Source organism: Nelumbo nucifera, chromosome 6, assembly GCF_055504915.1.
Source record: "Nelumbo nucifera cultivar China Antique chromosome 6, China Antique-T2T, whole genome shotgun sequence".
Lineage (NCBI taxonomy): Eukaryota > Viridiplantae > Streptophyta > Magnoliopsida > Proteales > Nelumbonaceae > Nelumbo > Nelumbo nucifera.
Window position 1 is genome coordinate 68,538,171 of NC_142654.1, and position 27,563 is coordinate 68,565,733.

General features: G+C 39.7%; 1 protein-coding gene across 15 annotated transcripts; it reads right to left on the reverse strand.

Moving 5' to 3' along the window:
* Positions 1 to 19: 19 nt before the first annotated feature.
* Positions 20 to 27,473, reverse strand: LOC104606929 (Protein kinase superfamily protein). 15 transcript variants are annotated; one of them, XM_088890197.1, is made up of 9 exons: positions 27,200 to 27,425; positions 26,522 to 26,903; positions 26,165 to 26,392; positions 18,793 to 19,128; positions 18,002 to 18,557; positions 17,526 to 17,712; positions 16,940 to 17,306; positions 237 to 386; positions 20 to 69 (listed from the first exon to the last, which is right to left on the reverse strand). In XM_088890197.1, coding segments are annotated over exons 1-8 (2,175 nt in total). In that variant the 5' UTR covers positions 27,202 to 27,425; the 3' UTR covers positions 20 to 69; positions 237 to 269. The 15 variants fall into 15 exon arrangements, with proteins under 15 accessions (XP_088746323.1, XP_088746326.1, XP_088746322.1 ...); XM_088890200.1 differs by lacking the exon at positions 20 to 69 and having other exon boundaries at positions 85 to 386; positions 18,002 to 18,286; positions 18,371 to 18,557; positions 27,200 to 27,442; XM_088890196.1 differs by lacking the exon at positions 20 to 69 and adding an exon at positions 85 to 147 and having other exon boundaries at positions 27,200 to 27,424.
* Between the last annotated feature and the right edge of the window lie 90 nt (positions 27,474 to 27,563).

Sequence of the window (27,563 nt, forward strand, 5' to 3'; positions counted from 1 at the left end):
CATATATGCGAAAATCAACTTCAAAAACAAAATCAAACGTGTTGTCGAACACCACCTTAATTCCCAAAGCTTCATCAGACCATATATAGAAATTAGCATTTATTGGTCTTATCTGGAAATTATGCAATAACATGACTGGAAATCTCTCTGCAAGTTAACACTACAGAACTAAATACTTTAACATCAAATATTGATAAACAGATGAGACATTTGCTTAAAAAGAATTCGTGTATTACCTTTTCGGCTTTTCAAATGATAGCCTACAACCATTATGAGGCTGAAGTTGGAACTCGAAGAACCTGTTGTAATAATCGTGCTGCAAGACGTTGACTAATCCCTCCAACAACACGCCCACCAAGATTGCGAGCTTCTGGCTCTTGAAGGACCTGGTCATTGCATGCTACATCAGCAAGCCTAATACAATACATGTTCCAATGCTGAATATGGTCAGCATATTGGTTCCGTAACTTCAAGAAAATATCAAATCTTCATTAGTGGGTTAATGATAGATACTTTTAGTCATGGAATCTTGTTCAATACCTCAGTGAGATTACAGATATTATGTTTCCATTTTTACTCCAAAGTGAGATTGCTCCAAGGAGGAGCTTAATTTGATTTCCGATCTAGCAAGATCAGGCATTTTTTTTATCAGTAACCATGAATTATACTAGTTATGAGGTATAAGAGAAGACAATATGATCAGGCATGCATTTATCTGGAATACAGAGAAGACAATATCATCATCATCATCATCCATGCCTTATCCCAACTAGATGGGGTCGGCTACATGAATCTTGTTTCTCCAATTAATTCTATTTAAAGCCACTACTATTAAATTATTAATGCCTGATAGACCTGGCAAAAAGTTGACCCAATCTGCAAACCCAACCTACCACGAAAAAACAGGGTTAGGGTCTCATATTTAGCTACCTGAATTTGAGATTACCAGACCTGGAAAAACTGGGTTGGGTTGGGTTATGGGTCAACCCGCTAACCTGATTGTTAGGTCTAATTGGGACAATTTATGCATTGTTAGAAATTTCCACTCTTTAATCTTTACCATTTAGTGTTTACTCTTTGAATTGTTAAATGTTCAAGTTTTTTATTTTATTTTTGGAATTTTAAGGTTAATTCCTTTAATTTTGGCATTTTTTTGTATTTTTTAAAATTTCAGTTATTTTTTGGATGACCTAAATTGACCCATGAGTCAACCCGAACATTTAGGGTTAGGGTCTAGCATTTCCCGACCCGAAATCAATCCAAAGTGTCTTGACTCAACCCGAACCCGAACCCGACCCCGACCCATCCAACCCAATTGCCAGTCATTTTCTTACTATTACCCATGTCCTTTTTGGTCTATCCCTAGCTCCTTCAATTATAACTAATCACTTTTTTCTAAATAGAGCTCTCACATGACAAACCATTTTAGTATACTCTCTCATTTTATTATCTATTGGTAGGGGTGGATTCAAGCTGAGCTGAGTCGAATAGTTAGCTATTTGAGCTCGGCTCGCCAAGAGAGTATGAGGCTCGAGCTTGAGCTTGAGCTCGGTTCAAGCTAAAGACTTGAGCTCAAGTCAAAGTTCATAAGCTCGAGCTCAACTATGAGTCACATGCTTTATAAAAGTAAAAAAAAATTATATAAAACATTTATTTTTTATTTGATATTTAAAAAATTAATAATTAGTTATTATATTATTATATATATAAATACATATTTATACATTTTATATAAATATTATATGTACGTATGTATGTATGTACACATGTAGAAGCTTGATTAGGCTTGCGAGCCTCACGAGCCGAGCTTTATTACTCGAGCTCGGCTTGATTAACAAACAAGCTTGTAAATTGGGCACAAGCTCGGTTTAAACCGAGCTAAGCCGAGCTCGAATAGTTTGTGAAAAGCTTGGCTCGTTGCCACCCCTACCTATCAGAGGGCTACTCTTAGGTTCCTATTGATGACCTCATTCTTAATCCTATCCTTTCCAGTTTTTCCACTCATCCATCTTAGCATTCCCATTTCTATCACACTCATTTTCTAGACATGTTGTTTCTTGACTACCCAACACTTAATCTGTACAAGATAGTAGGTTGTACCACTGTTTTATAGAATTTTCCTTTTAATCTAAGTGGTATCCACCTATCACATAAAAGTCCAGATACACCCCTTCATTTTCCCCATCTTGCTCTAATTCTTTATATGACATTCTCCTCAATCTCTCCCTTGTTATGAATTATTGAACCAAGGCATCAGAAATGGTCACATTGAGTTATCTCTTGGTCTCCAATCCTAACTGTATCCCCATTTGCACTCCCATTATTACCAAATTTACATGTCTTTGTTTTACTCCTACTTATTTTAAAACCTCTTGTTTCTAAGGTATTTTTCAATAAGCTTAACTTTGCATTTAATCCTTCATTGGTTTCATCAATTAAAACAATGTCATGGCAAATAATATGCACCATGGAACTTCCTCCTGAATATGCTTAGTGAATTCATCTATAATCAGTGCAAATAGACAAGGGCTAAGTGCTGAACTTTGGTGAAGACCCATCATAATTGCAAAGTCTGGTCTTTCCAACTGGTGTTCTAATATTGGTTGTTGCCCCCTTATAAGTATCCTTAATTAGGTCTATATACCTACTTTTAACCCCTTTCTTTTCCAAGATCCATCATATTATCTCTATAGAAATTCTATTATATGCCCTTTCGAGACCAATGAACACCATATGAAGATCTTTCTTCTTCTCTCTGAACTTTTCTATCAATAGTCTCAAAAGAAATATAGCTTCCATGGTTGATCTCCTTGGCACAAAGCCAAATTGGTTATCTTTATTCAGTTATTCTCTCCCAAAGTTTCATAGTGTGGCTTGCCCCCTACAGAAGCTGGTCCTTGGTTTCTCCATCTCTTACAATGCCATCTGCTATTGTATTAGCTGAGCAAGGTATCCATATGAATTAGTAGTTCAAATTGGTTGCCAAAGGCATAGTTTCTCTAATCACCCATCAGAGTACCCAAAGGCCCTCATTCTTCTCCATCCAGCTAAGGACCAATTTGCAGTCACCTACTACAATCAGATTGGACCATCCTTGTGAGGCTATTTCCAAGCCTTGAAGAAATGCATGAATCTCAGCTGTTAAGGAGTTCCTTTCCCCAACTCATGACAATATGTACATGGTAATTTCTAACACCCCCTATATGTGAAGGCCCCAGATTGCCGAGGTGGCACCCATCAAAATTCATTTTCAATCATCACATCTATGGAGCTACCCAAGAGGTATTGATAATTATTTTTTCTATGGGCAAAGCTAGTTACTGTTGCCCATCCTCTTAACATATCATCAACTGATAGACCTTTGAACCTGATCTGATGGCTCTCACGTGGTAGATGACTCGGACGTCTAATCAGGGTCGAGCCTTCCTAATTCCTCAAGAGATGGCTGCAAGTTCTCTCCTTAGAGTATAGCCTTCTGAAGAAGGAAAGAAAAGCTTCTGTGATCTCCTCAACGTTCTCCACCTCCCTTTGGTCCACTTTCAATTTTGAGATGAAATTTTTGTTGTGCCTTCCTGAAGTGTAAACATGGAAGAATCTTGAATTATTGTCTCCTTCCTTTAGCCATCTCACTCTCGATCTCTGCCTCCAATAAATTTCATCTTTTATAAATACCTTCTTCCACAATTTCCTCAAGTCGGCTCTACTTACTCAGCCTGAGTTATCTAGAGAACCATTTTGTTCCTGTTTCTACTGTTGCTACAGTAGTCCGAACCAGTAAGGAGAAGAAGAAAGAGAAGGAGAAGAAGAAGAAGATGAAAAAATTGTCGAACTTGATAGCTAAACCCTATCAGTCGACCTCTTAATAGTGATTAGGCTCTAATTAAATGTACAAGGAGTAAACTGCCCCTACTTAAGTATGGGGCAGAGAACCTCTAATAAGACTGCCACATAAGCTCATAACTTAACCAAGGTGAGTTGACTAATCTACCCTTATTCGGCTAACTCTAACACTCCCCCTCAAGCTGGAGAATATATGGCATATAATCCCAGCTTGTTACATATATAGTTCACTCTCCCTGAGCTTAAGGCTTTTGTAAACAAATCTGCCCACTGATCACCTGAGCCTACATGTTCTGTGCTTATCTCTCCAGTAAGAACCTTCTCCCTCACAAAGTGGCAATCAATCTCTATGTGCTTTGTTTTCTCATGAAAAACAGGGTTGGATGAGATATGGAGCGCAACTTGATTGTCACAGTACAACTTCATAGGTTTATCCATGTGGAACCCGATTTCTTGTAGGAGATTCCTCAACCACACTAATTCACATGTAGTGTGTGCCATGGCTCTATACTCGGCTTCAACACTGCTTCTAGCCACAACCGTCTGCTTTTTACTCTTCCACGTCACAAGATTTTCTCCAAGAAATGTGCAGTAACCTGTAGTAGATCTTCTATCAGACACAGAGCCCGCCCAATCTGCATCCGTGTACCCAACTACTTCAAGTTTTCCTCCTGGTTTATACAATAGCCCACGGCCCAGAACTCCCTTCAAATATCTTACAATTCTAAGAACTGCATCCCAGTGAGATATACGAGGGTTCTGCATAAATTGGCTCACCACACTGACTGCAAAGGAGATGTCTGGTTTCATGATAGTCAAATAGTTCAGCTTCCCCACTAGTCGTCTATACCTTCCAGGATCATCAAATATTTCCCCTGTATCATTGCTCAACTTAACATTTGGTTCCATAGGAGTCTCAGCCGGTTTTGCACCTAACAGTCCTGTTTCGTCCAATAGATCGAGAACATATTTTCTTTGGCACAGGTTTACACCTTGTCTTGATCTAGCAACTTCTATACCCAAGAAATACTTCAATGTCCCAAGGTCTTTGTTTGAAAATGATTTTGCAGAAAGACCTTTAGTTTGTCGATCCCCAATTTGTCACTGCCAGTTATGACAATATCATCCACATAGACCACTAATAAAATCTTTCCAGTTTCTGAGTCATAGCTGAACACTGAGTGATCAACCTGGCATTATTTCATTCCAAAATTCTTCACCACTTCACTAAACTTCCCGAACCAAGCACGAGGCGATTGTTTCAACTCATAAATTGCCTTTTTCAGTCTGCACACCTTACTAGCCTCCCCTTGAGCAACAAACCCAGGTGGTTGCTCCATATATACCTCCTCTATAAGGTCACCATGAAGGAAGGCATTTTTTATGTCAAATTGAAATAGGGGCCAATCATACATAACTGCCAGGGAAATTAACACACGGACAGAGCTAATCTTAGCCACTGGAGAGAAGGTCTCCATATAGTCCACTCCATACAACTGTGAATAACCTTTAGCAACAAGTCTGGCTTTCAGACGCTCCACACTACCATCTGGCAAGTATTTAACAGTATACACCCATTTACAACCCACAACATGCTTACCAGGAGGAAGAGTAGTGAGCTCCCACGTGTGAGTATGCTGAAGAGTAGAGAGTTCCTCCTCCATTGCCTGCCTCCACCCAGGTGAACTAAGAGCCTCTTGGACATTGTTAGGTATGGAAATAGATGACAATAGTGAAACAAACTGGATGTGGAAAGGCGAGATATTGAAACAAAATTGGAAATAGGATGGAGAGTAGAACTACGTTTACCTTTCCGTAAGGCAATGGGTAGATCAAGTCCTGAGGGTTCAGCAACAGGAGCAACGACAGGATCCGCGGACAAGGTAGAAGCTGGAGGAGGGGTCGGTGTCGTTCGACGTGTATACACTTGCCGAATTGGTGGTCGTTCAGTAGGGATCTACACTGGATGAAGTGACGAGTCAACTCCAACAGGAACACCTGGAACGGGATCACTGACCGGAAGAGGAAGAGGAAGTAAAGGTGGAGATGAAGATGCTTTAGTTCCTGAGAAGAAGGGAACAAACTCAAAAAAGGTAACATCAGGACAGACATAGCACTTCCGAGTAATGGGATTGTAACACTTGTACCCTTTTTGAGTCCGAGAGTAGCCAAGAAAGACACAATGGAGCGTGCATCCAACTTGTCTATTCCAGGACTCAGTTTGTGAACAAAGCACACACGGCCAAAGATACGAGGTGTTAATGGAAAGGGAGACAAGGTGGGGAACAAGATAGAGAAGGGAGACCGACCATAAAGAATAAAGGAGGGCATCTGATTAATGAGGAAACACGCAGTAAGTACAGCATCATTCCAAAACCGTTTAGGAACACTCATATGATGAAGAATAGACCGAGCCGTTTCAAGGAGATGATGGTTCTTCCGTTCAGCCACCCCATTTTGTTGAGGAGTGGATGCACATGAAGTTTGATGAATGATGCCATGCTGTTCTAAATATTATTGAAAGGAAGTAAGAAAATATTCACGACCATTATCTAAACGAAGAACTTTGATTGGAACACCAAATTGTGTACGTATTTCAGCATGGAATTTTTGAAAAATGGAAAATAATTCACTCATTTCTTTCATTAAATAAATCCATGTCATTCTTGAACAATCATCAATAAAAGTGACAAAATACTTGTAACTATTATAAGACTATTTTGATTGGGCCCCAAACATCTGAATGAACAAAAGCAAAATGACTCAACATATGACTTTCAACTCTAGGACTGAAGGAAACACGACGATGTTTCCCAAACTGACACGACTCACACTGTAACACTAACAAATGACTCAAAGACGGAACTAGTATCTTGAGTGCCTTGAGAGAAGGATGTCCCAGTCGACAATGCCACTGTAGAGGAGTGAGTGAAGTCTGAAGTGCAACTGACGATCCACCACCGTCAAGATAATACAATCCACCAGCTTCATGCCCCCCACCAATCTTCTTCCCCGTCCTGAGATCCTGAAAAACACAAGAGGAAGGGAAAAAAGTAACAGAACAGTTAAGAGTCTTGGTTAATTTACTAACAGACATAAGATTGAATGGAAACTTAGGGACATATAGAACAGATGATAAAGAAAGAGAAACCATGTCAACATTGCCAACACCACAGATGGGAGAGGAGGAACCATTGGCAAGGGTAACAGTTTGAGATGTGGAAGTTTCAGAGAGAGAAGAGAACACACCTGGAGTCCCGGTCATGTGATCAGAGGCTCTAGAGTCAATAATCCAAGGAGAGGTTTTAGATGACAAGCAAGCTATACCTGAGTGGGCAAGAGTAGCAGTAGTGTGCTGTGAAGTGGACTGAAGGAACCGCTCATACTCATCACGCGGTACACTCACCATCTCCCTTCCGGAAACAAATGTAGATGTGGAAGGAGTTAGGTCTGCCTGTTGATTATCACTGACATCCACCCCACCAGCAACAACATGATTGGCCCATTTAGAGGGAGGGCGGCCATGGAGATCATAATAGAAATTTACCGAATGTCCTTCCCTGCCACAGTGGGTACACTTCCTTGTAGAGCTGCCTTTTTCTTCGCCACGGCCTCCCCCTGAGTCACGACCACCACCACGGCCAAATATGGAACCACCACGACCTCCTCGGGAGGCATGTCCTCCCCCTTTCGTACCACGTCCACCTCCTCTGGCTGTCACAAACGCTGATCTATCAGACTGTGTGGGATTCTCTGTCTGTCCCAAAGAAATCCTGCGAAACCGAGCAAACACTTCCTCAAGTGTAGGAAGGGTAGAGCCCCCCAATATTTGGGCCCTAACTGGTTCATACTCTGATTTCAACCCCACTAAGAACCTTGTGACATCTAATTGTTCCCTCTGTCGTTGCTGAACCTTAACATCTGGAGTGAGAGGATGATAGACATTGAGTTCATTTCTGAGGTTCTTCATACTGGCATAGTACTCTTCTAGGGTTTTATTTCCTTGTTGCAGACCAAAGTACTCCTGATAGAGCTGATATACCCTTGTAGTATTATCTTGCCCAGAATACAGCTTCTTGGCATGTTCCCATATGTCCTTAGCTGTATCTAAGAACATGAAGTTGGCACTTATTTTGGGTTCCATACTGTTCCATAGCCATGTCATGATTTGAGCATCCTCCTGTTCCCAATCATCAAACCCTGGAGAGTCAGCTGATGGTTTATCTTCTTTCACATGCTTCACTTTTCTCTTTGCCTAGAGAAAAACATCCACCGACTTGGCCCATGGAACATAGTTCTCACCATTCAGTTTAATTGAGGTCATCTGTACACCTAGATAATTAGAGGAAACCACCACACTAGGTTTCTGATCACTACAGCCATCTCCCGTTGCTGCCATGATACTCTTTCAATGTTGCCTCTAATCTGACTTCCTAATCACCAACTAAGTGCTGCTGTCAAGAGTTTGATGTTCCATAACCTACAGCAGCCCCTAAACACAATGATAGATACACACGCCTTTATTCTTATCCACACCACTACTGATTTCACAAAAAACACAGACTACACCAACCTTAATTCAGCACTTACTAACCACATGCAAGCTCTCTTACAACTACTCAACAGAGTTTGTGCATCACAAGCACCACCACACAGCCATAGCTGTCACACACAATACAGACCTGCTTTAACGCTTTTAAGAGGGCACCACAAGACCAACAAGAACTCAACTAGTACCATTGCATTACACCTTGCACCATTTGGCCACCTACAGTAGCCCCTACACCATCCGGCCACCAACAGTAGCCCGTCACTGTAAACACAGCCTGTTCTTGGAATTTTTCCAAGAACCAGGGCAACAACCAACCTAGTTCTCTAGGTTCTGATCAGTCCTCTCAAGTTCTTGAAGATTTTCAACCTAGAAATACCAACAGCACAAAGAGAAGAGATAACCAACCTTCGTTTGAGAGATTCAGCCAACCAGTCACTACTGAAGTTGTTTTCTTAGGAAAGGAGGTTCTGCGCACCAGAAAAAAAAGAAGAGCTACGATGTTTCAGGCCTGGGACGAACCACTTTTCTCCATTGACAGCCCAGAGAAGAAAAGGAGAGAACTGAAGCACGAACTGAAACAGGTCACGAACCTTGCTTTGATACCATGTTTCTACTGTTGCTACAGTAGTCCGAACCAGTAAGGAGAAGAAGAAAGAGAAGGAGAAGAAGAAGAAGAGGAGAAGAAGAAGATGAAAGAATTGTCGAACCTGATAGCTAAACCCAATCAGTCGACCTCTTAATAGTGATTAGGCTCTAATTAAATGTACAAGGACAAACTGCCCCTACTTAAGTATGGGACAGAGAACCTCTAATAAGACTGCCACATAAGCTCATAACTTAACCAAGGTGAGTTGACTAATCTACCCTTATTCGGCTAACTCTAACAGTTCCCTTATACCTAACTCTTCCAACTCCAAAAGAATTCTCCTTTTCTCATCTCCAAAGGCCTTGAACTCTTCTTTTCCCCAAGCTTTTAACTTCCTTTTTATCTCCAAAAGTGGGCGGTTGCAGTTGGAAGTGGTTTGGATAGCTCTAGTTTGAGCGGCTACCTCTTCTCTCTTTCTCCTCGGAGGCCAGGTACGGTGAAACCCTAGTTTTGGGGCTTTTGAGTGCTTGACTGACCTTAGTTAGGTCTATAAAGGTTAAAAACATTGTTTTTTTTTAATTTTCGTTTGATTGATGGAGCAATCTGGAAGTGAGGTGAAGCAGATCCCAGTGTCGGGGGGTTGGTCCTGTAGATTCCATTTTGACAAGAGTGACTACAATTAAACTTGACGGAACAAATTTCCTTGAATGGGCACAATCTATTAAGATCCATGTCTGTAGTAGAGGTAAACTAGGGTTTCTAACGGGTAGTAAGGCGATGCCAGATGAGTCTGACCCTACATATGAGAAATGGATGCAGGATAACTACACAGTTATTGGGTGGTTGGTAAATTCTATGCAGCCCCATATAAGTCAACACTACCTGTGGATGACTTCAGCCAAGGAGATTTAGGATGGTGTGACAGAGACATACTCTCAGAAATTAAATGTTGCAAGGTCCTACAAACTAAAGAGTGATGTGAAGAATTTAAGACAGGGGGAGAAGAGTGTGGCTGTCTATTATTTGATGTTGAAGTCACTATGGCAGGAGTTGGATGTTATGGAAGCATTTGTATGGGAAAGCACCAAAGATGCTGAAACTTTCAGGAAATTTGTGGAAAGAAACAGGGTGTTTGAGTTTCTTATAGGACTCAATCTTGAATTTGATATTACAAGGCAGAATATCTTGGCCAAAGATGATGTGTCACTTTTACAGGCATACTCTATGGTGAGCGGTGAAGAGAACAGGCGATAGGTACAACTACAGACCCCACCTCCTCTAGAACATTTTGCACATGTTGGAATAAAACCAAAGGGGCTAAATGAGAAAAAGGAAGTGATGTGTGAATACTGCAAGAAGCCGAAACATACTATGGATTCTTGTTGGAAGCTTCATCCAGATCTTCTTCCTGCGAGGTTTCGGAACAACAACAGCTCTAAGAAGGGTGGTTAGTCTGGAAAACTCAAGAATGCAAATGTTGCCACACTATCTGAATGTGAAGAAAAATCTGCTGTGGAACAGTTGGCAGCAGTAAAGGCAGAATTTGAGAGATATGGGAAGTTGATAAATCACTTGGAGTCTACTATTGCATCTTGCTCCTCAGGCCCCTCCTCTACATCTGCTTTGCCCATTCAGGTATTCGTGCTTCTGCAAATCATGTTACAGTCTCAGGTAATTATAGAATTCCTTGGATCATAGATTTTGGTGCATCAGACTATATGACTAGCCTACCCTACCCAACCTTTTTTGTTCATACCAGCTCCTCTCGGGTAGAGAGAAGATTTCTCTTGCCGATGGGTCTCTTGCTCCCATCTCTAGCAAGGGGAATATTAAAGCCTCTGATTCACTTGTATTATCCTCTGTCCTTCATGTTCCCAAACTTAGTACTAACCTTTTATCTGTTAGTAGTTTAACCAAATCAATGAACTGCAGCATAACCTTCTTTCCTACTTAATGTGTTTTTCAGGACTTGAAGTCTCAAAGGACGATTGGGAGTGGCCATGAGGCGAATGGAATATACCTGTTGGATGCCTCTGATCAAAGTTCTGGATTACCTAGTGGAGTTGCCTTGAAGTTTGTTTTATCATAGTCAGTTAATAGAGTCATGGTATGTCATTTTAGATTTGGTCATTTGCCTTTTTCAACTTTGAGTCATTTGTTTCCAGAAATGTTTAAGGGAATATCCCTATCGATCCTTCATTGTGAGTCATGTGAACTTGCTAAACATTGTAGACAATTTTTTTCAGTGAGTAATAAAAAATCTGTTTCTCCTTTCCATATTGTGCACTCTGATGTGTGGGGGCCATATCATTTACCTGCTATGGGGGGCTACAAATATTTCATTCTTTTCATTGATGATTTCTCTGGTTACACATGGATTTACCTTTTGAAATCCCGGAATGAAGTACCAAATATTGTACAAAAGTTTCATGAACTTATACTTACCCAATTTAACACTCAAATCAAAATATTCTGATCTGATAATGCAAAGGAATATTTTGAGAAGAGTATCTCCTCCTACTTTGATACCTTCGGAGTTATTCATCAGAGTTCCTACTCCTACACTCCTCAACAAAATGGAATGGCGGAAAGGAAAAACAAACATGTGGTTGAGGTTGCAAGAAGCCTTTTTTTGCTTCCCATGCTCCTATTAAATTTTGGGGTGATGCTATTCTTACAGCTACATACTTGATAAACTGAATGCCTTCTCGGGTTCTGGGGTTTAAAACTCCCTTTAGCTTGCTTTTTCCAAATGAGGATTTGTTTTCTCTTCCTCTCAGGGTGTTTGGGTGCACTTGCTATGTCCATGTCCACAGTCATCAAAGACATAAGTTTGAGCCTAAAGCACACAAGTGTGCCTTTTTGGGATATGCCTCCACACAGAAAGGGTACTGCTATTTTGACCCAATTCGTGGCATTCGCTTTGTTTCTAGAGATGTCACATTTGCAGAGTCAGTCCCTTTCTTTGGTACTTCTCTTGAGGGGGAGCATTTAGACGAGTTGTTTGCATTGTCACCATCTGTTCCTCTTCCAATTCCCATTGAATTGGACTTCTCCAGTTGAGTCACCAACTATACTTCTCCAGTTGAGTCATCTATCTCTGCTCCCCCTCCTACTCATCCTCCTTTTCTTTCCCATCCTATTATCCAGAGGTGGTACCAGAGACAAAGACTTAGAGACATGCAAGTTGTTTCCACGCCTTCAGATGTGCCTCTTGCTCCTCCCATCACTACTGAGATAACAGGTCAGCCCTCTTCTACCACTTCGGATACCTTCCCTAACCTTGATCTCCCTATTGCCCTTCGCAAAGACAAATGAAAATGCACAACTCATTGTATTTCCAAACACCTGTCCTATAGCCTCCTTTTCCCTTCCTACTATTCCTTTCTTGCCTCTGTTTCCACACATGTAACTCCCCGGTCTGCCCCAGATGCCTTGTCTAAACCAGAATGGAGAGATTCTATGATGATTGAACTAGATGCTTTGCATAAGAACAATACCTGGGAAATTGTGGATTTGCCTGAGGGAAAGGAACCGGTTGGCTGTAAGTGGGTGTTCACTATTAAGTATCATTCTGATGGTACTGTTGAGAGATATAATGCCCGTTTGGTTGCTAAAGGATATACTTAGATGTATGGTATTGACTACTTAGAAACTTTTGCCCCATTCGCTAAGATGACCTCAGTTCGAGTTTTGCTATCTTTAGCTACTGCTTTTGACTGGCCTCTTCATCAGTTTGATGTAAAGAATGCCTTTTTGAATGGGGACCTAGATGAAGAGGTCTATATGTCTTTACCTCCAGGGGTGTATGGGCAGGAGATGCAAGGAAAGGTCTGTAAACTGAAGAAGTCTCTTTATGGCCTTAAGCGGTCTCCTAGAGCCTGGTTTGATAGATTTCGGGCTGCTCTTGTTGCTTTTGGGTACATACAGACTCAGTCGGATCATACTTTGTTTGTTAAGAGGAGAGATTCCTTAGTGACCCTCCTGATTGTCTATGTTGATGATATTGTGGTTACAGGAAATGATACTCAGGAAGTTGTTCATCTCAAGAGTTTTCTTAACACTGAGTTTGAAATTAAAGACTTGGGAGAACTCAGATATTTCTTGGGAATTGAAGTTGCTAGATCTAAGGATGGTATGTCCGGAAGTATGTTATTGATCTCCTTGCAGAGACTGGGAAACTGGGGGCTCGACCTGTTTCTATTTCTATTGACCTAAATCATAAGTTGTCAACGACTGAAGGTGAATTGTTGCTTGATAAGGGGGTGTTCCAGAGACTGGTTGGGAAGTTACTTTACCTTTGCATGACTTGGCTAGATATTTCCTATGCAATTAGTGTAATCAGCCAGTTTATGCATTCTCCCAGAGATACACATTTAGCAGCTGTTGAGAGAGTTCTGTGCTATCTAAAAGAGACACCAGGGAAAGGTATCCTGTTTGCTAAGCATGGACACATGAAGCTGGAAACATACACTGATACTGACTGGGCCGGATGTATTGATGATAGGAGGTCTACTTCAAGTTACTGTGCTATGGTAGCAGGGAACATTGTATCATGGAGGAGTAAGAAATAGTCTGTAGTGGCAAGATCTTCAGCTGAAACGGAATACAGGGCAATGGCACATGGAGTTTCGAAACTTTTGTGGTTGAGATCACTTTTAGATGAATTGGGTATAGACTATGAGAAGCCAATGATGTTATATTGTGACAACCAGACTGTTATCAACATTGCACACAATCATGTTCAACATGACAGAACTAAACACATTGAGGTTGACGGGCATTTTATATGAGAGAGAGTTGCCTCAGGATGGAGAAGTCTATCTACCATTTGTTGCTTCTAAAGAACAGTTGATTGATGTTTTGACAAAAGGTGTTCCTAAAGGAAAGCTGGTTCATTATATAAGCAAACTGGGCATGATAGATATCTATGCTCAGCTTGAGGGGGAGTGTAGAGAGACTGGGCCGAATGGGATAAGTGTCTTTCTTATTAGTTCTTTCATGTTATGTTTTCTTATTGGGCTTTTTTCTTTATGGGCCTTTAGCTCTTAAGCTCTTATTTATGTTTTATAAGTTTAGTGCTGATGTGGACGCCTACTTAAGGGCCTCCTTGTAATTTATGTAACTTAAGTAAGTTTAATAAAAGATTAGAGTAGGGGAAAGAGGAGATATTCGAACTCCTCCTTTCTTTCTCCTTTCTTCTCCAATCTTCCTCCTTGCTGTCTCCTTCTCTGATTTCTTTTGCTTTATTCTGAAATATTCTATTGATTTTATTGGTCTGAATCACATCTGGGATTTTCTTTTAATAATTAGTTCTGTATTCAGCATTAAGGGCCAGTGATCAGAAGTGCATCGAAGCCGGATTTCCTGGAATAAGTTGGGAAAATTCTCTATTCATTCTTGAAATGGATAAATCTGTCAAGTCTGCAACTGATGTAATTTTCCTGCATATTTGACCAGGTGAACTGTCCATTCTTGAACGGAAGATTGCACAAGTTGTGTCTGGAAATGAATCTGGAAAAATTCCTCATGCTTCTAGTTAAGGCTCTGCCCCTTGAGTGCTCTTGACTGAATCTTATGACGTTGAAATCTCCTGCTATACACCACGGAATGTCTTCCTCTTCATGCAAAGAATCCACCTCCTCCCAGAATAGGACTGTTTCCCTTCATATTTATTCTGGTCTTCCTCTTCTCCTCTTCAGCCATTCTCCTATTGCCATGTGAGGACCAACTGGCAAGCTCAGCTTTGTCTTCAAGCTTTCAACAGCCCTTTTAGAGCAATGCTTCAATTCCCGCCGCTAGCCATGTTCTCCTCCACCGTCCCTCTATCAGTAAGTCACAAGAGTGAGGAATGCATTCCGGTTTCACCCTGAGGAGCTTAATCTTTACTGAAAATAAGTCTTCAAAGTTGTAATCTTCTAGAGTTCCTCCCAAAGCTTCTGCAATTTTTTTTTTCTAAAACGACTCCTTTCCAGAGATTGAATGCATCCCCATCATTTTCACCATTTTACTCAATTTATTTAAAACTATTTCATTACAAGACATCTTCCATCTCTCAAACAACGCCAAGCCTTCCCCTGTTTTCACCATTGAGACCTCTACCACCTCATCATAGATGTCTACGATGACTCTGTTCTCAGAGAAAGGGAGTAAAGCCGCCATGTTTTTGATCTAGAGCTCTTCTATTACTGAATCTAGCACTGGCCACCAATCATTTACTTTTTCTTTTGCTGTAATTACACATCTTTTGACCTAGTTCCCTTTCTCCACCTCCATTGACATTTTGTGTTCATTGTGAGCTAGCTACTAACACCATTTCCCTTTCCTCTTCACCTCCATTGCTGGAACCAGACTCACCTCTAATGGTGACTAGGTTTTCATCCCTTCCATGAAAGCAATCACCATCTACCGAAGCTTCCTTCTACTCCTCCTCAAGTGTCCTTTGTCCATATGGACCAAGTAAAGTTGCATGTTCTTTGTAACCATCTTCCATCCTTTGCACTCTTTTCCCTCCAGTAAACAAATCATTTGTTTTCTTACCTTCCTTGAATACTTTTGTAACAATTACACACCATCTCTTCCTGTTACATTGAAGCACTGTCTCATACTTCTGATTTGAAGTACACAATGAGCTTTTCCACCCTTGCTTTCTCACCAAGAAAGTTACTCCATCTATGAAGCCCTACAACCAGTGTTTTAAAAGCGTAAGGCACAGAAAAGGCGCAAGGGCCAATTTGCGCCTGAGGCACAAGGCGAGGCGCACGCCTTTTTAAGAAAGGCGCAAAATTACAAAAAAAGCTAAAAAATAAAAAAAAATAAAAAAATGCAAAAAAATTCACAAATTATTAAACATAATGTTAATAAAAAATATAAACTTAAATTTTAAAATAAATGTTTTAAAAAACCTATTATCTAAAATTAAATTACAAAAACATAACATGTAAAGCATATTCAAATGAAAATTTAAAAATAAAAGCAAACATATAAAGCATTTTCAAGCATGTAAAACCCACAATCACTTTTTCTCCTTAATTGCATTGCTTCAAGTAGCTAATGTGATTTTATTCTATGAGTCGCCTTTGCACCACGCCCCTCGAGGCAAGCCCGAACAAGTCTATGTTAGGGTCTGAAATTCTTATTTCTCACATAAAAAATAATGATTTTATAACTTTCATTGCCTTTTAAGAAGATATTTTATTGCAATGAATGAATGAACAACATTAGCAAATAGGGGGTTCTCGAAGCTTCGGTGAGCGAGCGAACCCCCTATTTGCTAATGTTGTTCATTCATTCATTGCAATAAAATATCTTCTTAAAAGGCAATGAAAGTTATAGAATCATTATTTTATGTGAGCAATAAGAATTTCAGACCCTAACATAGACTTGTTTGGGCTTGCCTTGAGGGGTGTGGTTGGGGGTCCGGGGGCGGAGCCCCCGGCCTAGCTGTTCGACTAAAAGAAACAGCAAAAAAGTGCAAAAATTTAAAAAGGCGCATCAGGCGCACGCCTAGGACCTGAGCAAGGCACATACCCCAAAATGCGCCTCGCCTGTGTGCCTAGGCACACCTCAAGCGCGCCTTTTAAATCACTGCCTACAACCATTGTATAGCTTCTCCAACCAAGAATATTGTAGCCTTCCTTTCCTCCCTAATCTTCAAAGAGCATTACCCTGCCTTCCATTATTCTCTGCAGCTCTCTTCAAAAATAGATTGCATTATAGGCTCTAGATAAACCAAGAACAGTACTTGCAATTTTCACACAAGAGAGAGAAATAAGTTGTAAAATTTAAATATATGTAAATGTGAAATAAATCAATTGGATGATCACCCATTTAAAATGTGGTTAAAGAAATATTTGGGTAATAACCTCTATGTACCTGAAGAAACTTAACTTTATAATACTGTCTCCATTCAAGCCCAGCAAAGAAATGAAAAGAGAAAGAAACCTTAGAGTGTGTCCTACCTGTACGATAGGTTGCAGAAGGGCTGGATCAAAATTCTTTGACGACTGCAAGAGCACCCATATTCTGAACACTTGATCTCGAAGTTCTAGCATGCTTTCCTGCTCACTACTACTCACAACATTAAGTCCAACTGCACTATTGTTGAACATTAAACTCCTTATAAAACTAGGGATGGAACTATATGTATCAATCATTGTGCCAAAAATAATAGCTTCAGCTACACGGATGGCCTCCTTAATAACTAAAGTTCTTAGCTCTTCACCCCCTGGGCCTAGTAATAGCTTCAAAACAGGTTGCAAGGCATCTTTAGCAGAAAAATCCCTGTCCTTCCTTCCCTGAACGATTAGGTTTTCGAGCCTATTCCACCTGCATTATGTTTCTTATTGGATTAGATTTTATTAACGGCAAAAAGGATTTCAGTATAGCATGAAAAAGTTACAACATGGAAGCCAAAAAAATGCCATAAACATTAATCTGCAATAGCCCCAAGACACCCTTCTTGCCCCCACCCCTCACTGTTGTGCTGAAAACAAAAACAGAAAATAAGAAAAATGAAAAAAAAGGCATTTGTTTAAATAGACTTGCCTAAATCTTCCATCCTTGAACAGCAACTCAATAAGAGCATCTCTAAGATATGGATTTGGATCAGTGAGTAGCCTTTTAGCAAAATATGGATATGAAGCAGCCAGCACCTTAAAGTCAGGGTCAGCATAAAGAGCTAAGCCTTCCAGTACTGTAAGTGACCTCAATATCAAGGCATAATATGCTGGGACTGCAAGCAATATGAAGAACTAAGCCATCTGACATCATTCTCCATGAAAACATAAACATGTGTGTGCACACATACAATGAAAAACTGTAGTTTCTTATATATTTGTATTACTGTCCCTTTCAGGTGTTTGAGGAAACCAAAGACTTAATAACTTGAACAAATTCCCGAGTCTCTTTGTCAACATATACTTCTAGTCTCTTGTTTGAGTGTTCTAGTATAGCCTCCAATTGAAAAAATAACCAACAGGATAAGCCCTGAAAGTCATTGTTAAGTCACAATTAAGACTCACCATTAAATGGATATTGATACAAAACAGCGCCCAAACCATCCACAATTGTTTTAAAGTTGAGTTCACTGACAGTAGAATTAAGTGCATCATCAAAGAAGTTTCGAAGTGCTGGAACAATTGGAGAAACATCTACCTCTGGAGATAAGAAATCCAAAGCATAGTAATCACGAGCCATAGCTTCATAATCCCGATTAACCATGTGAACAACATGACCAATAATAGCAAATCTTGCTTCTTCTGGAGTCTCACTCATCATCCCAAAATCAAGAAAAGCAAGTTTTCCCTCTGGAGTTGCGAGGAGATTACCAGGATGAGGATCTGCATGAAAATAACCATACTCAAGCAACTGCCTAAGGCTGCATTGGATACCTGTATTGACCAAATCCAAGACTTTTAAACCTTGCTTCTCAATGGCTTCTTGCTCATTTAATTTGACACCATCCACCCACTCCATTGTTAGTACTTTCCCACTGGTGTAATCCCAAAAGACATCTGGGACAAGCACATCCTCTTTGTCAGCATATAGCTTTTTAAACCTCCGTGCATTCTGACCCTCCTGCACAGACCTGACACAGTTAAAATCCAAAATAGCCAAAAGCCATTTCTACAAATATGGCAATCCAGTATATCTGCTAACTATATGAAACCAACGCTATAGACCACTGACAATATCAATGATATGACTAAATTGAGACACAATTGTTTTCCTTTATGGTCAAAACTCCAAAAATATAATGTAATAATTACATGCCCGAAGCTGAAGGATGATATCTTTTGTGGAGGGCACAAACCTGTACATAATTAAGCTCTTGATAAACTCTACATGCAAATTCATCGACAAGAGCAACAACATCACTGGATATTATGTCCACATATTTATTTATTAGAAACCCAAGGCCTCTTATCAAGTAAAAGTCCAACCCTATAGCTTCTTCAATACCAGGTCTCTGTACCTTCACAGCAACAACCTGTCCAGAATAATTCAGTTGAGCTTTATACACTTGGCCTAAACTGGCTGCTGCGATTGGAGAAGGAGATATGAACGAGTAAATGGATTCAAGTGGCATTCCCAACTCCTTTTCAATGCACGAAAATGCCTCTTCATTTGGAAATGTTGGCAGAGCATCCTGCTCAATAGAAGGTAGCAAGGAGGATAGGGGTTTAGCAATTGAGCTAATCATACATTTAATTGCAATAAACAGTATAATGTACATAAAAACTTCAAAAATTTTCACCAATTTTTACATAAGGGAAAATAATAAACTTCAGGTAGAACTCCAAAAGGAAAATAAAAATTCTTTTCATTTTAAAGTAATAAACTTAACTCCATGTGGAGAACAAATATAGATAGAAAGTGAACAAGTTGAGAATTAAAACCATAACGCAGACAAGCATAAATAATTGGATATGGGTGTATCACATGCCTCAGTGTAGAAAGGATATTTTTTGCATCTCCAAAGATGATATAATCAAAAGAACCAAAAATAACAAAGATCGTGTAAACAACCACTTATATCAAACTTGAAAATGCCAAGTTAATTTTCATTTTCATATAAATAGGAAATATAGGAGCTCCACCAGTTTGGTCTTGTCTTATACTGCCAGTCCCAAGTCCAAATAAAAGAGGGTTGTGCCAGGTTAGAAGCCGGTATTAAGACTTTTGCCAAACTCTTATGGTCAGGGATCCTAAATTATCCTTTTGTGCTCATGCTAGGTCATTCCTTGGAGATGAAATCAGAACAGTAAGTTCTTGAGAAATAATTCAGAAAAAAAAAGAAAGAAAGTTAGAAAAAGAAGTTCTGTTTACACAAGGAGAAAGAGGCTCAAAGAAAAATCTTGCTGGCAGGAGATGAGGATGCAACTTCCAGCAAGTTTCTTTGGTATGCAGTGCTTCAGCTTCTTGCAGTATTTACAGATAACTTTTTCTCATCTGCAGTTCTAGACTTTACTCCAGCATGAGCAAAGAGATTTATAGGCGCCTCCTGAAGCTGCAGTTTGTTGTTTGGACTGTTATATCAGTATATAGGCTGAACCAAGCTAGGTTTAGTGGCCAAATTTCAACAAATTTTTAGCCCAAACACTAAGAACCAGATTCTCTAGTTTTGGAGAATCAAACTCTCCTAGGATCGATCTAGCATTGGATTGAACCAGATTTGGCTTCAAATTATATTATGAGTGTACCTGATACAGAGACCAAAGAGTGCAGCTCCCAAAGTGGTGGTTTACGTCCAAAATTCAAGCACAAAACGTTCTCCCAACTGAACATGGTGCAATTGATCTGAAGAGGTTGATCTTGCAACTAGTCTCAACCAATTTGCCATTCCAACTTGCTTGGATATGTGCAGTTGTAACCACTTAATTTCTCTAATGTTTTGCAAAGGAAATACAGCAGAGAACAAGAGAATTGATGCTTCTCAAAGGGTAGGTCGAACTAAGGTTTTTTGGGTAATAAGAGAGTAGAGAACAAGGTGCAAGGAGGTATACTAGTGTATGTCGGCCTCTACCTCTTATTTCTTTTATAGACATCCCAATTCTAATGTAATTAAGACTATCCAAATCTGATTTCGTTAGGCCTCTAACTACATTAGTTATTATGGAAATCCATACCTACATTCAACCCAATACACATGACAATTTAAGCTGTCATGTGATTAATCTAACTAGTTAATGGGCTAAGGCCTATTATTTAAGTGGTTCATTAACATAACTGTTGCAGGCCTTATTGGGCTTGAAAAATGTTAGGCATGGGACATACAAAGGTCTTATATTAGTCCATATGGGTTCAAACCATGTAAGAAAGCACATGGGCTGAATTCACTGAGTAATTCAAGTGAACCCTTGAGCCATCGAATTAGGCTCAGTATGGGCACAACACTTAGGTTGAAGTGACCCTTGGTTTCAGCCATCCTATGAAGCCCAAGGATAATGGAATAACATAAGAAAAGCCCATTAGATTTCAGCCCTTTAATGGCCTTTTGCTCTTAACTTCTTAGCCCAAAATGTTCAAACACTGCTCATAGGGAAGGACCTCTTCCCTGTCTGTAATATGTAGTGTCACACCCTTTGCTCAGATGGATCTCAAGATTAAAACCTTTTTCAAAAAATAATATATTATAAATATAAATGCAATTTGCAAAAATGATTTGAAAAACAAGTTGAAATCCACTACCAACAGTTTTAGGTTTCCGTTAGAGAGAGTATTAACCCTGATATTCTCTTTGTCTAACAAAGGGCTGATCCTATCACAATGATCACCCATTAAGGTAGTATTTCGAACTGCTCCAACATACCCGGGTATTTGACCCTAAGAGGATCTCACTGGTTGGAATATCAAAAGCAGTCTGATCCAGAACCTAGTGCAATATCATTATCAAGTCTAGGGTTAAGTGCAACTTCCAATTTTGCTCATCTGCCTCCAAGGTCCAAAGCACAACTAGAAATTGGTCCATGTTCAATGTTTCTTATAAACACCCATAAATTGTACTTAGGGTCTAACCCTAACAACTGGGACAAGTTGTTCCACCATTTAAGGAGTACATCAATATCAACCTTATTAGGATAAACTCCCCAAATTTATCCAATGGCTGAGAATATTTTAACCAACATAAGTCTCATGAATGTCCAATTTAAGGGGTATTTCACATAAAACTACCAATCACAAACATGAAACAATAATGAACTGATTTTATTAATTCATAATTCTTAGTATACATCAATCTGATTGAAGCTACGGGTATAAACTGTCTAACACACCTTTTGTTTGCTCTCCCCACTACTAACCGTCACATGGCCTTGAAAGAGAATTACTTTGTCTTTTTCTAGTATATTTTGTCTAATGATATCAACCTCCAGATTGAGGCTGATTAGGAACTCAAACACTCTACTCCTCTCAACCAACTTCCTATAAGTTTCTGCATCCTTAGTACTTTCCCACATAATAATCTCCAATAGATCTATTTTTTGCTACAAGCTGTGAATAGTATTCAGGCAATGGCTTCTCCCCCTGTCATAAACTATTCACATCATTCTTCAATTGATACACCTTGGCTACATTCATTTTCTAGGAGTACATTTCAGCAATATTGTTCTAGATTTCCTTGGTTAAATCCATCCATAAATAGTTCTTGCTGATGTGTGGTAGCATGGAGTTCACCAACCATCCAATAACTATATAATTCTCCTACATCCACTTCTCGTAGGCAGAAGCAGTCTCTGTTGGCTTCTTCTTACGACCTTTAAGATAGCCCAACTTCCCCTTGCTGCAAACATGGATGCGAATGGATAGTGACTGGGCAAGATAATTAGTTCCATCTAGTTTGATTGTCGTTACAACATTCAATAGGTTATCAACGGACCCTGGACCAATTCCAAATTCTGAAATCTACTTCATCTCACTTCCAAATTGTACCATTCAAACTAAAACTCAATTTAATACCTCCAAAAATAAGAAGCAATCAAAACAGATCCCAAACAGCAGTCCCTTAGTCGGAAACTTGACACTAAACTTGAAACAAAGGTTCTATCCACTTAAGCTATTAGGAGTAAAGGAGAGAAAAAGCTTCCACTCCTAGCAGCCTTCCTGAAAATCTGTTCCAAGGTTGCCGCACCCTAAAGCCAATAACAAAGGTCTTCCAAACCATCAAGCGCCAGATAAAAAAAGTCACTATACTCCTTACCTCAAGCCAAGAAAAAAACTATTATAGTTATTCTAGATTTTGGGAAGAAATCTCCAAAACACTTTCTAGGCCTCTTTAACCAACTTTGAAATCTCCAAAAGCCTTTTAGTAATTGGGCAACACCAATCAAAGATGATCAACACCTCAAACCTCCATACACTCTGCTGAGCCTCGAGTATAGGTTCAGAGAAAAGGAAGGAGAAAGAAAATCACTACTCTAATACCAAGATGAAATTAGAACAATAGATTTTTTTAGAATTAATTCAGAAAAAAAGAAAGAAAATTGAATGTTCTCTTTTTATTGATAAGTAATAAAGTAATTTATTAAGAATAATTAAGATGAACCAACATAAGGTACAAAATAGAGTTCCCACAGAGAGGCGTGAGGTGTTGCCTAAAAAAAAGCAAAATTACAACTAAGCCCAAAATGATTGATTCCTATGCACCCCTTGCTTGGCTGAAAGGTTGGCATCCCATTAGCTGATCTCCTTTCCCACTGGACTCTTATTGTTAAATTGGAGGTTAGCCACTTAAATCTTCTCATCGCCCCCTATAAGACCATGCTACAATTTAGAGTATTGAGAATATTGGGTGTGTTACTGTTCACACCTAGAAAACTTACACTTAACATATTGTGCAAAATTGCAAAGGGGCCCTTGAATAGGCGTTCTAATACAAAAAGCATAGAAGGACAAAAATTCCCTTACACTCCCCCTCAAGTTGAGCATAGATGTTTGTAATGCCTAGCTTGTTCAAATTGTTGTTAAGATTGATTTGGGGACACCTTTAGTAAGACAATCACCCAATTGATCTTCAGACCTCACAAAAGGTAAACAAATATCTCCACTAGCAACTCTTTCTCTAATGAAGTGTCAATTAACCTCTATATGCTTTGTATGATCATGTTGAACAGGATTGTGGGCTATGTTTATGGAAGCTTGATTGTCACAATATAATATCAATGGAGTATCAATTCAGAAACCCCATGAGCCATAGCTCTATACTCTGCCTCTGCACTAGTTTGAGCCACAACTGGTTATTTCTTACTTTTCCAAGATACACCATTACCACCACCAAGATACAATAGTTAGAAGTAGACCACTTATCGTCAATAGAACCTACCTAGTCAGCATCACAATAGGCCTATACCTTCAAATGCCAATGTTCCGAATACAACATTCCTTTTATTGGACACCCCTTCAAATAGGCAAGTATTCTATTCACAACTTGCATTTGAAATGATCTAGGCTTATGCATATATTGGTTGACCACATTTACAACATATGATATATTAGGTCTAGTCAGACACAAGTAGAGAAGGCGACTAACAAGTCTTTGATACACGACTTTGTTAGGAAGGACATCTCTATCATCAACACCCAACTTATGATTGGGATCAATCAGAGTTTCAGCTGGTTTACAATCCAATTTTCCTACCTCTTGAAGCAGATCAAGGACATATTTCCTCTAAGAAATATAAATGCCCCTCTTTGACCTTTCGACCTCAATCCCTAGGAAATATCGATGATTTCCAAGGTCCTTAATTTCAAATATAGTAGCAAGAAAATACTTCAGTTCAACAATTCCAGAGATATCCTCCCCTATGATAACAATATCATCGACATGTACTATTAACATAGTCACTTTTCCATTTACTCTCCTGATAAACAAGGTATGGTCATCTTGAGATTGTGAGAAGCCAATTTCCAAGACAGCTTTTCTAAATCTGTCAAACCAACCTCTATGGGACTATTTAAGGCCATAAAGGGATTTTTTTCAAACAGTAAACCTTTCCTTCACTCCTAGGGATGTTCACTTTTGGAGGAAGTTCTATGTAAACTTCTTCTTGAAGGTTACCATTAAGGGAGGCATTCTTAACATCCATTTGATACAAGGGCCAAGAATAGTGGGTAGCAAGAGACATGATAACTCGGATTGAGTTCATCTTGGCTACTGGGACAAAGGTTTCTTGGTAATCATCTTTTGCCACAAGTTGAGCTTTATACCTTTCAATTGAGCCATCGACTTTATGCTTCACTTTGTAAACCCACTTACATCTAATAGGAACTTTGCCTTCTGAGAGAAAAATGATTTTCAATGTCTGGTTTTTTTCCAAGTGCCTCCATTTCCTAGTTCATAGAATCCTTCCAACGAGGGAACTGCATTGCCTCAGTAACATTGCGAGGGATAAAAACAAAAGCAATGGAAGAGAGGTATGCACAATAAGAGGGTGATAAGGTATCATATTTGAGATAAGATATTTAGCAAATGTCCTTTTTGCTTTACAAATTGCAATAGGGAGGTCAATGTTAGAACCCACACTAGGAAGCTCAATAATAGATTCAACACAAGCATCAGAAATAGGAAGAGGTTCAGAACCCAAATTACCTGAGTTCGGGAAATCATATTATAATTGTCATAATTGTTAGAAATAGTTAACAAGGGCAATATTGTCTTTTTCATGCTATTCTTTCTCTCTTATATCTGCTATATTTTTCCTAAGGGTATTATAGTCATTTCAGCCTTAGTAGAATGTTAATACAACTTGGGTCGACAATACGGAGAAGTGAACAGATTTCTCCTTTCTAGTCTTCCCTCTTTTCTTCTCCTTTTCTTCTCTTTCCCTTCCCTTTCTCTTCCTATCTTCTTCTCTTTCTTTCTTCTATCATTTTCATCACCTTTTCTTACTTTATTAAAGTTGGAACATGGTATCAGAGCCTTGAGGTCGACTGTATCATTCACGACACTGTTCACGTCTCAACTTTTTGTGCCCTAAGAATAGAGAATATTCTCTTTTCTTTGTTGGAAAGGAAAAGGACTTAAGAGGACTGATCACCCACTTGGAAAAGAGGCTTTAATGCCTCAAGTTGTACTGTTGTGTGAGTTGGTGGTGTTTTTATAAAAGCCCTCTATTCGGCAGTTTGAAGAGGACAGCTTTGTGATGTTTCGAGTTGTGAGGTAGGTGCTCCTCAATGTGTGGTGATTTTGTAGTGGTTTATGTTGTGGTGACACCTTGTGGTAAGTATGCAATCTTTCTCAAGTGTTTCTAAAGTAGAGGGCTGATGATTCTTGGTGTTTTTCCTAAAGAAAAAGGTGTGTTACAGTAGTTGCATACCAGCTGTTTGACAGTTTGCCTAGGTGACAAATCACTGATCTATTCTCACTCATGGCTTCATCAAATGGTAGCAATAAACCTATAGTAGTTGTACAATCAGATTTCATGACTTCTCCAATAAGACAAAGGTGTGTTATATCCCATGAAAAGTTGAGAGATTTGTCCTCTACTGGCCAATCTATCCAAGATCAGGCTAGATTATCAACTATGCCCTCTAACTCTTGCATTTCTCCAATAAGACAAAATATGCAGTGGTAGAAGCTTTTATCCAACAAGTTTTAGGGCATAGCATAGCAAAGAAAAACAATTACAATATTAAGAGATCGAGGACCATGAAAAAGGCACAGAAGTATTTGGAAAGGGAGATCTAACCTGTAATTCAGAGAGCTCCTCTAGGTACTCAGGCGGGCAGATATCGGGTCTAGTTGACAAGCCCTGACCAACTTTGACAAAAGTCGCGCCCAATCTCGTGAAAATCCTTTTCAGCTCCGCAGCTCGCATACGCTTGTTCCGTTCGAGCTGCCCATTCCTTTCATCCAGCAACAGTTTGAAGGCGAAGGTACCCAGGCTTACCAAAATCTCCAGTGTCCTCCGCAAAGCCTGACAAAGAAATTGGCACAGACACAACAAAGATCATCTTGCGTTGCGTCAATCTTGCACGGTTTGTGTAATAAAATTCCAACGAAAAACAAAATGACAGAATTGGTAGAGGGATATTATTGATAATACCTTGATGGGGCGAGAACCGTATTTTTGGGCAAGAAGTTCAGGGCTATAGACGGAAGAATTGGCTGCGCGGGCCATGGCCCGGGCCTCGGCTTGCATGTCGTTGGCACGAACCTTACTGGAAGAAGACGAGAGAGAGCCATTCCCTTCCAATATCTGAATGACATAATTGCCCCCTCTGTCTCCCACCGCTTGAACCGGCCTAGCCTCCACCAGTGCCGACTGGGGTGGGACTCTGGCTTTGAGCTTATATGGACATCTTGACCTCGAAACCGCCGCGGTCCCCAATGGCGGCGACGTTGGAAGAAAACCAACGGATGATAACGACGATGATAATGGTAGAGGAAGAACTATCATCGCCCGAACGGTACTGGTAAACACCGACCTGCGAAACTGGAAGGGCTGAGTGCAAGGAGAAGGAAAAAACAGTTATGTTTTTGGACGAGGACGAAAAACAGTTTGAAAGACTGCCTACCAAAAAAAGGGAAAAAATAAAAAGAACAGTTTGCAATGAGTTCGTTTGCAAGACCACAGACTGCGGAATCTTGCTCTCACTCGGGGGAATCACAAAAATGACGATATAATGGCACACGCCACACTTCAGATAAAATTTTAAAATACATGATTATTTTTTCAAGGCAAAATAATACATAGTTTTTTTTGGGTGGGGCAGAAAAATACATAGTTATTAATTACATAACGCATTTCATCGGTTCATCCAAAGCCACGTATTAAAATGTAAGGAGTAAATTTCAAAGACCACTGGTAGCTCCCCGTAAGATGCGTGGCTTTGTTAAAAGGAAATTCAAATAAAAGAAGTCCTATATCTCATAAATTGTGTCGTTTGCGCATTATATCGAGAGTGGCCAAATTGATCAGGTCGGGCGCGTTTAGCAGTCAGGTAGTCGATTGCCTTATCTCAGAGATCTCACTTTATCTATACGTTGATTGTTGGATTTGAGCTTCTAGGGTCGTATAATCGGTCGGGGACTTAATTCGAATGCCACTGGACAGAATTATTAATTTTAGGGGAATCTAGCTCCCC

Bases quoted from the DNA above. Each gene is read 5' to 3' on its own strand.
- LOC104606929 (XM_088890191.1), bottom strand. The intron at 26,393-26,521 runs GTATTATCAATA...TTTCTTTGTCAG, and splicing joins ACGGTTCTCGCCCCATCAAG to GCTTTGCGGAGGACACTGGA. The intron at 19,129-26,164 runs GTTAGATCTCCC...TCTATTGAGCAG, and splicing joins AGGAGCTCTCTGAATTACAG to GATGCTCTGCCAACATTTCC.